This window comes from Chrysochloris asiatica, unplaced genomic scaffold (assembly GCF_000296735.1).
Source record: "Chrysochloris asiatica unplaced genomic scaffold, ChrAsi1.0 scaffold00440, whole genome shotgun sequence".
Lineage (NCBI taxonomy): Eukaryota > Metazoa > Chordata > Mammalia > Afrosoricida > Chrysochloridae > Chrysochloris > Chrysochloris asiatica.
In genome coordinates this window covers 174064-182676 of record NW_006408958.1, presented here as the reverse complement: position 1 = coordinate 182676, position 8613 = coordinate 174064, and the positions used below count along the sequence as shown (strand labels likewise).

Sequence of the window (8613 nt, the reverse complement as noted above, 5' to 3'; positions counted from 1 at the left end):
GTAAAGATTTTCAGCCTCGGAAACCCTGTTCAGGGTCACTATGAGTCGGAACGGACTCCACAATACTTAACAACAACAACAAGGATATCAAAACTACCATTTTAACATGGTATAAATTGAAAAGTGCAGAATTCTTCCGGAAAGGGTTAGAGAGACGGAAACACTGCCTTCGGACGGGTGTGTATAGACCTAGATGGAGGCTATGTAGAAAACAATCACTTCACATTTTGATATTTTCGCATAATAATAGTTTATGATATTGGAACAATACTTTTTGACTTACCCTAATAATCTTTCCCCAGCTGTACTGTCTAGCTTTGCCCACAGTGCCATCAAATGAGTAAAACACTTGAACCTCTTAAACTTATGGACTACTTACTGACTGGGAATCAACAATTGGAATCTTCAGAGTTAGAATACCTGGTTATGGATCTAATTATGAGCAATTTCAGAATCCTAATTACTGTTCCATTTTGTCTCTTGATCTGGAATGCACTCAAGGACCTGCTCCCAGCTACATTAGGAAAGAAAACAGTGATTATCTTGAAGTTTAGGAGATGTGTGTTTTTGTGAAGCTTCCAGGTTACATCTTCAATGTAAAATGAAGGGGGCAGGCGGTGGACTGGATGGTCTGAGGGTCTTTCCTTCAGTTTAAACAGTCTGATTTTGATAGTATGGAATCGGAAAGAGCTTCTGCGTCTGTTTGTGACACATCACTGTGAGACTCACCTTCATTATCCCTTTGACTCCTGATCCAAGTCAGCTAATCCAAAGTCAGCTTCTCCAGGGTAAAACGTTATCTATTCAAACACTGGCATATACAATAATGAAGAAGACATACAAGGCCACTGCTCATTCGAATTACTAATATTGGATGACACCTGGCTTTTTTCTTTTTGGGGGGGTGGTCCTAAATTGAAGTGGTCAAAGTATTTTATAATTCAGATTCACGATGACGATCTTGCCAGGATTCTCATTCTGTCAAATCCAACTGGCAACAAAAACGTTTCCAGTTTTGCTGTTATGGAGAAAAGCCACATAGTATTTTAGTCAAACTTAGTCACTTCTGTATTAGTCACTTTTGCATGCAGCTTTGCTTGCCTCCTAAGTGAAGGTTGACTGGGGTTATCCGTGTTCCTGGTAATCACTAGGCAGCAGCAGTTGCGGGCAGAGCTGAGGTTCCCGTACGTTTCTCACTCTCACAACTTGGGGGGAAAGCCACAGCTAGGAATCTGGACCACTGGGTTCACCAGCTCTCCTTTGTGCTGAATGGCTCCAGTTTAGCAGGCCCCTCTTGAGGCAAGCCACATCTGTGAGGAAGCATTTTCCTGGCTACTGTGCAGTACTGAGGGGATCACTCATCAGGGTCCAGCCAGTCCAAACTACAACCCGCAGGCGAAGGTTCCATCTCGAAATGCAACCAGGGGGCAGCCCTGGCGCGTTCAGGTGGCCTCGGGTGTATTCAGCCGCCAGCCGTACTGGGCTCACCTCTTTACTGGCAAGGACCCCAAGCAGCTCCAGGACTGCGCCGTGGACCGCCGCGACACGCGCAAGAGGACAGTGGACCACGTGACTGCCAGGGCCCTCGCGTGAGCTCCGCGGGGGGCGGGGGCGGGGGCGGGGGCGGGGCCTGGCGTTCAGGGCTCCTCAGTGACAGGGCGGGCGGGAAGGGGCGGGGCCTCGGGCGCAGCCGCCTCGGGGGGAGAAGGGCGGGGGGCGGGGGGAGGGGAGGAGTGGAGATGGCGACGGCGGCGACTGAGGGGGGCGGGGGCGGGGAGCCCCGGGGAGCTGATGGGGTCTACATGGGGGCCCCGGGGGAAGTGGAGATAGTGAAGGGGCAGCCATTCGACGTGGGTCCTCGCTACTCGCAGCTGCAGTACATCGGCGAGGGCGCGTACGGCATGGTCAGGTGAGGGAGTGTTCTGGAGGAGGGGGCTGTTTAGGAGAAGGGGCTGATTTAAGGGGAAGGGGCTCCGAAAACGGGAAAAGTAAGGGGAAGGGGTGCTGAGCACTTCTTGAGACGTGGAGAGTCTAGAGTCCCGAAGAGGCTGGGGACTGAGAAGGCTCTGGGAGGGAATCTTTGAGTGCTTTCTGGGGGTGGGGGCGCTGCGGACCATCTAAGGGGAGGGGGCCTCGGGACCTTGGAGGAAACATTCAAGACTGAAGGGAGGGCCATCTGAGTACATCTAGGGGAGTTGTGGGCACCTTGGGGAGGAAGGGGTGGAGACCTGGGGCCGAAAAGATTAGGTATTCTTGGGGAAGGAGTGAAAGACCTTCTTGGAAAGAAGGATACCTGGGATCCTCCTGGTGAGGCTGTGCCCAAGCAGTTTTGGAGAGAAGAGCAGAGCTAGGGGCTAGGCAGGGTGGGACAGGGTTCTGAACTGGGACCGAGGGGCCCAGTGAAGGGTAAGGACTAAAAGTGCCTCCCTGCATCCTTTGGGGAGGGGTCTATAAACGTTCTCAACCTCCCCCCCCCTCCCGTCTGCTCTGGGCTTTTGTTCCTCTGGGAACCTGCAGCCCAGGTATCTCACCCTGGTTGCTACCCTGCCTCAGCCCTTCCTATAATGCCCTCTTCTCACTGTATTTGCTCACTCTGTGTCCTCCACTCATCCTCTCCCCAACCCCCCACCCCACTCCATGGACCTGTCTGGGGCTCTGAGCTCACATCCTGGCTATGGGGGCAATGAAGGCTCAGGGCAGCTAGAATGAAGGGGAGGGGCTGTGAGGAGAGGGGAAGTCTGTGAGGGGTCAGCCTCTTCCTCTGTTTGTGAAGTCACTGAAGGCCCTTGGCTGCTCCCCAACCTTCTCCCTGGAGATCCTAGGCCAAAAGCAGGAAGGAACCATCATTGTTTATGACTCGGCCAGAACCCTCTCTTTCTCCCTCCCCTCACTACCAAGGCCTGGGTGGGGCTATCTGCCCTGGACTCCCACTTTACAAGGCCACACCATCAATATCTCTCTGGCCCTTTCAGCTCAGCTTATGACCACGTGCGTAAGACTCGTGTAGCCATCAAGAAGATCAGCCCCTTTGAGCATCAGACCTACTGCCAGCGTACACTGCGGGAGATCCAGATCTTGCTGCGCTTTCGCCATGAGAATGTCATTGGCATCCGAGACATCCTGCGGGCACCCAACCTGGAAGCCATGAGGGATGTGTATCCTTCACTTTTGCCAGATGGCTGGCTAGGCTTGGCCTTCTAGCTGGGCTGGGGGCAGCAATTCACATTCTTTCTGTTTTCTTCTTCCCTACCCTCAAAAACAAACCCAGTAAAACTTTTCAGCCTGAGAGGCCACAGAGTGTAAGAGAACCTGGTTCTTCATTGAATCCTGGCCTCCTGTCTCCAGCCTGTGTAGCCTTGGGCCAGTCCCTTCTCTGCTCTGTGACACAGTGGGGGGCTGGGTGAGATCAGCTCTATGGGAGCTTTGTCTTCTGACATCTGCATTTCTGTGACATGATCCAGCCTCTGCCCACAGTTGATTCTTGCCTAACAAACTAATGATTCTTTCCTCTCTGGGCTTCAGACTGGAGAGAAAGCAGAAAGGAAGAAAACTGCCTTTTCTTGAAGGCCTACTAGGTGTCAGGTGCCATGCCTGCCAAGTGATGCTTCTTATTCTACCTCCCAGCTGCCCTATGAAATGGGCCTCACCAGCTCCATTTCAAAGATGAGAAAATGGAGACTCTGAAAATCTAAAATCAAGTACTTTTTGTTGTCACCTTCTCCCCTCCCCCAAATAAGAACTTCTTTTCTCTGTGACTTCCCTCTCAGAGCCCCACCCCAATCACCTCTGGTTATGAACCTTGCCCAGGGAGGGACAGACTAGCCTTTACTGCCCTCCCCTGCTATCACTTTCCCAGTTTGTTGTTCACTGCCTAGCTGACCATCGCTTCTGTTCTCAGCAGCTTGTGATACCATCACCCTTCCTCTCCTCCCCAGTCCTCCTCCCAAGAGTGGGGATGTGCACTGCAAGTTTGCAGCCTCTGCTACAAACTGGATAGGAGATTCCTGTGCCCATTCCTGACTTACAGTGTGACCTTAAAGCAGTCACTGCCTCTTGTTGGGCCTCCCAATCTATAAAAACAGCAGGGTTGATCCTTTAGAGGCTGACTGTAAAAGACATTCAATACTTACTTCTCCAGTGACAAGCACATGGCATTTATTTATTTATATGTAATACTTGTTTTAATCTTAAAATATAAATGGACATTTATTCCTCAATCTTCTGATTTTCAGCCAACAACTCTTCTTTGAGTAGGTGTGTACTGTTGAGAATATCTCTTCATTTTTCTTGCACAAACCATTCCCATAAGGCAGGCACTTAAAAATAAGCAAATATTTATTGCATGCCAGATGGTGTTCATACATTATCTCATTTAACCCTCTCAATAGCCATGTAGATCATTTCATTAAATTTGCTGAATACTTAGCGTGTGGCAAGCAGTGGGCTAATTGCTTTACATAGCATAGGTTCTCTTCCCAACCTCACAGCCACCCTCTGTAAAGCACAAATTTCCCCCATCTACAGATGAAGAAATAGAGGTAGAGACCGGTCACAAAGCCAATGAGTAGTGGAGTAGGGGTTCCAAAAATGGGTGTGTTAACTCCAAAGCAAGTGCTCTTAACTGTGCAGTTCTCCTGCCTCTCAGAGTTTAAGGAAACTGAGTTCTACAACTTAAGTGCTTTGCTCACAGACACTCAACTGAGATGTGCAAAGAGGCCCTCAAACCTGTTGATGAATATGGGCCTTGTCTGATTCATGATGTTGGTGGTAAGTGCTGTCGAGTTGGTTCTGACTCATAGCGAGACCCTAAATAGGGTTTCTGAGGATTGGCTGGTGAGTTTGAACTGCCGATGACTTTGCAGTTCAAAATGACCATTTAGTCTAGTGTTTATCCTAATCCTACAGCACCACACCAAGACTCCCTGGTTAATAATATGGGCTGGCAAATTTCCTGAGTCCAAAGAACCTCAACTGGAGGGAACTTAACAGTCTAGTCACCAGAACCTGTTCTCCTTAACCCAGTGCCTCCTGCTACCCCTGACCTGGGGTAGGGGTCTCTGGTGCCACCCTCAGCTACATTGTGCAGGACCTAATGGAGACAGACCTGTACAAGTTGCTCAAAAGCCAGCAGCTGAGCAATGACCACATCTGCTACTTCCTCTACCAGATCCTGCGGGGCCTCAAGTATATCCACTCGGCCAATGTGCTCCACCGAGACCTAAAGCCCTCCAACCTTCTCATCAACACCACCTGTGACCTTAAGGTCAGGGTTTGGGTGCTTCTCTTTTCTCTACCTCCAGGGGCTTCCAGAGGGCCTGATAGATCAGGCCAGAGTCAGTCCCTTCTTCCTGGCCTTTGGGTTTCTCACCTCCACCAGACATTTAATTACTCTCTGCATTTATGAAGGATCTTAGACAAATGGCTCTGCACGGTCCTAGTGAGCCAGGAGACAGATTTCTCCTTAGCCCATAGAAGAATTTCTAGCTGACAGTTGGCAGAGCAATAGGACTGCCTCCCAAGTGAACTTCTTGTTCCCAGAGGGCAAAAAGGAGAGCAAAGATTCTAGGAACTGCTTGGGGGCTAAATGCTATCAGGGAAGGCTTCCTCCAGGAAGTGGGATTAGCTGAGGCATGGTGGCAGTATGGAGGCCGCAAGTTACCTAGCTCTGTGTTCAGTAGGCAGTCAGCTCTGCCCTAAGATAGGACTGTGCCCATCAGAGGAAGGGGGAGCCTTTTCTGAATTTGCCCAAAGACACACCTTCTAGGTCAGTGGCAGCCTTTTGGTGAAAGCATCCCAAGCAAGGGGGACATGATAGGCAAAGGCGTACAAGTAGGGTTGCCTGAGCCACGGAGACCCTGAGCACTGAACTGAACAGCCTGGGTTTGATTCCAGATCTGTGATTTTGGCCTGGCCCGGATTGCTGATCCTGAACATGACCACACTGGCTTCTTGACAGAATACGTGGCTACACGCTGGTACCGGGCACCAGAGATTATGCTCAACTCTAAGGTAGGGAGGCTGCTTCTCCACCTACCCCCACCCCCCTCACTCCCCCTGCAGGGAGGGAAGTAGGTCCTAGGGCTTCTCTGAGTAAGGAAGTGACCCCCATAAGGCAGATAGTGTACTCCCGGGCTGAGCCATGTCACTCCAGTCCTTGGGAAGGAAGCTGCGCATTTGCTCCTCCAGGCCTTGCCCTCTGCCTCCCTGGATGGTGTGGGATATGGGTTGGGGATGGTGGCTTAGCCTTATGTGGAGGCTGGCTCAGGAGCCCATCACCTTCTTGTCCTCAGGGCTACACCAAGTCCATCGACATCTGGTCTGTGGGCTGCATCCTGGCTGAGATGCTCTCCAATCGGCCTATCTTTCCTGGCAAGCACTACCTGGACCAGCTCAACCACATTCTAAGTGAGGCGGGCCTGGCTAGCTAAATGGGAGGGAGGTTAACTTACCTGAAATAAGAATTCTTGAGTTTCGGTGAATCTTTAGGCTACTACATGGTGAGCCCCTAGATCATCTCACAGCATTTCTTTAAGGTGTGCCTAGTACCCCATGTGGTAAACAAGGCAAAGTCAAACTCTACATGTGAGGAAGTGCGAGCTAGAATTCGAGCCTAGGGTTTTCTTAATGTAGACCTCTGGCTTCTCACCATCTGCAGAGGCAACTCTTTGAAAGATTGGAGGAGGTCTCTTGCGGGAGTGGCTCTTACTGGTTTCTTGATTGTTTTGTTCCCAGAAGAGGGGAATATCTCTCACCAAGTAACCTACCTTACCCTCAGGTATTCTGGGCTCCCCATCTCAGGAGGACCTGAACTGTATCATCAACATGAAGGCCCGGAACTACCTACAGTCTTTGCCATCCAAGACCAAGGTTGCCTGGGTCAAGCTTTTTCCCAAGTCAGACCCCAAAGGTGAGAGAGTCTTGGGGGCTGATAGGAATGAAAAGCTGAGCACAAAGAGGGTATGAGTTCAGCAGCTGTCAGAGCAAATCAAGCAGGTGCCTGGGCACTGAGAAGCAGAGTGATGCTTCTGGAAACTCCTCAGGCTTTCTCTTTGGCCCTAACTCTTTCTTGCCTTTCCTTAGCCCTTGAACTACTGGACCGGATGTTGACCTTTAACCCCAACAAACGGATCACAGTGGAGGAAGCACTGGCCCACCCCTACCTGGAACAGTACTACGACCCTACAGATGAGGTGGGTCAGCTACCAGCAGCAATGCTTTTGGGTAGGTGGGTGGGCAGGCAACCCCCAGGGGCTAGTCTGAACCCTTGCCCTCTTTTCCATGGTAGCCTGTGGCTGAGGAGCCCTTCACCTTTGACATGGAACTGGATGATCTACCCAAGGAGCGGCTGAAGGAGCTCATCTTCCAGGAGACAGCCCGCTTCCAACCCGGGGCAGGAGAAGCCCCCTAACTTGGACTGATGCCCCTGCTCCCCAGAACCTGGTAGGTATTCCCCACCACTTGTACACAGATACCACAGCATTCAACCTGCTTCCAGACAGTGTCAGGCTTGCCTCACTCCCATGACCCACATCTCAGGTGGCAAGAGAAAGGCTCAGAGCCTGCCCATGCCCGAGGACTGTTTTCTGTCCCAGCCGCTTGTCCCCAGTCCCAAATGCCTCCCCATCAACACCTGCATCCGCTAGCCCTGTGGTCATTCCAGACTGCAGAGGTTCTCCAGACCCCTTATGCCATCTGAGGGAGCAGAGCCAGGCCAGAGGTAGTGATTGCTTAGGGAGGAGCCCAGCGGCACCCAGTCTGCCCCAGTTGTCAGGCCTCCTCCCTTCATACCTGGTGCCTAGGTCAACAGTGCACACCCTCAACACTTGTGCCCACCCATCCTGCACTTTCTCCTTCCTGTCTTTCCCCAGTTGTGGCCTGATAGGAAGAAGGCAGACAGACCTGGGTTCACACCCCAGCTCTGCTACTTTAAGAGCAAGACACCTCACTAATGTGGGTCTCAGTTTCCTGGACACCATTCTTTTCAGAGCAAACACACAGCTCTAAGCACTGTTCTGAGAAGCTTCCATGTGATATGTATCCACTCACTGGATCCTCACAGATAGTGGAGTCCACTAGTATCCTCATTTTACAGATCAAGAAACTAAGCTACCGGGAAGCTAAAGGTCTGCACACCTGGAAAGACGAAATGGGAGAGACTGAGGTCAGGGCTCTGCAGGTCTTCTCCTGGGTCCTAATGCTCCTTTTCTACCTGCCTTTTCATTTAGCTCCTGCCTCCTGACTGCCTCTCCCCTGCTGGACTGTTAGAGAATGGACACTGTGCCCAGCCCAGACTCTGGTGGCCCCAGCCAGGGCAGAGGATGGGTCTGGCCACCTCTCTCCTGTGCTTGGAGCTTCCTGTTTGGAGCAGGCCAAGGCCTTTCTCCCTTTCTTCCTTCTTCCCCCACAGGGTCTGAGGGGCTCGGTTGACCCCACAGTGAACCTTCCCCACTTGCTCTGCCTGCATCTCCGCCAACTATCCCAGTCTCTGGTTGTTCTGGAAATCGGAAGTGCCCTGACTGCCTCAGCACTTACTAAGGGGTGGTGAGAGGGCGGGAGCACTTGCCTTGTCCTACTCACCTCATAAAACCCCACCCCATTTTCCCTGAAGGAACA

General features: G+C 51.5%; 1 protein-coding gene across 2 annotated transcripts; it reads left to right on the top strand.

Annotated features, from left to right (window-relative positions):
• The first annotated feature begins 1739 nt into the window (after positions 1-1739).
• On the top strand, positions 1740-8377 carry MAPK3 (mitogen-activated protein kinase 3). 2 transcript variants are annotated; one of them, XM_006877029.1, is made up of 9 exons: positions 1740-1909; positions 2973-3155; positions 5074-5263; positions 5893-6009; positions 6291-6405; positions 6776-6907; positions 7081-7190; positions 7286-7440; positions 8226-8377. In XM_006877029.1, the coding sequence occupies exons 1-8, from the start codon at positions 1740-1742 to the stop codon at positions 7406-7408; spliced, it is 1140 nt and encodes a 379-aa protein (XP_006877091.1). In that variant the 3' UTR covers positions 7409-7440; positions 8226-8377. The 2 variants fall into 2 exon arrangements, with proteins under 2 accessions (XP_006877091.1, XP_006877092.1); XM_006877030.1 differs by lacking the exons at positions 6776-6907; positions 8226-8377 and having other exon boundaries at positions 7286-7408.
• The last annotated feature ends 236 nt before the right edge of the window (positions 8378-8613 follow it).

Bases quoted from the DNA above. Each gene is read 5' to 3' on its own strand.
- MAPK3 (XM_006877029.1), top strand. From the start codon at position 1,740: ATGGCGACGGCGGCGACTGAGGGGGGCGGGGGCGGGGAGCCCCGGGGA. The intron at 6,406-6,775 runs GTGAGGCGGGCC...CCTTACCCTCAG, and splicing joins CCAGCTCAACCACATTCTAA to GTATTCTGGGCTCCCCATCT. The intron at 7,191-7,285 runs GTGGGTCAGCTA...TTTCCATGGTAG, and splicing joins ACTACGACCCTACAGATGAG to CCTGTGGCTGAGGAGCCCTT.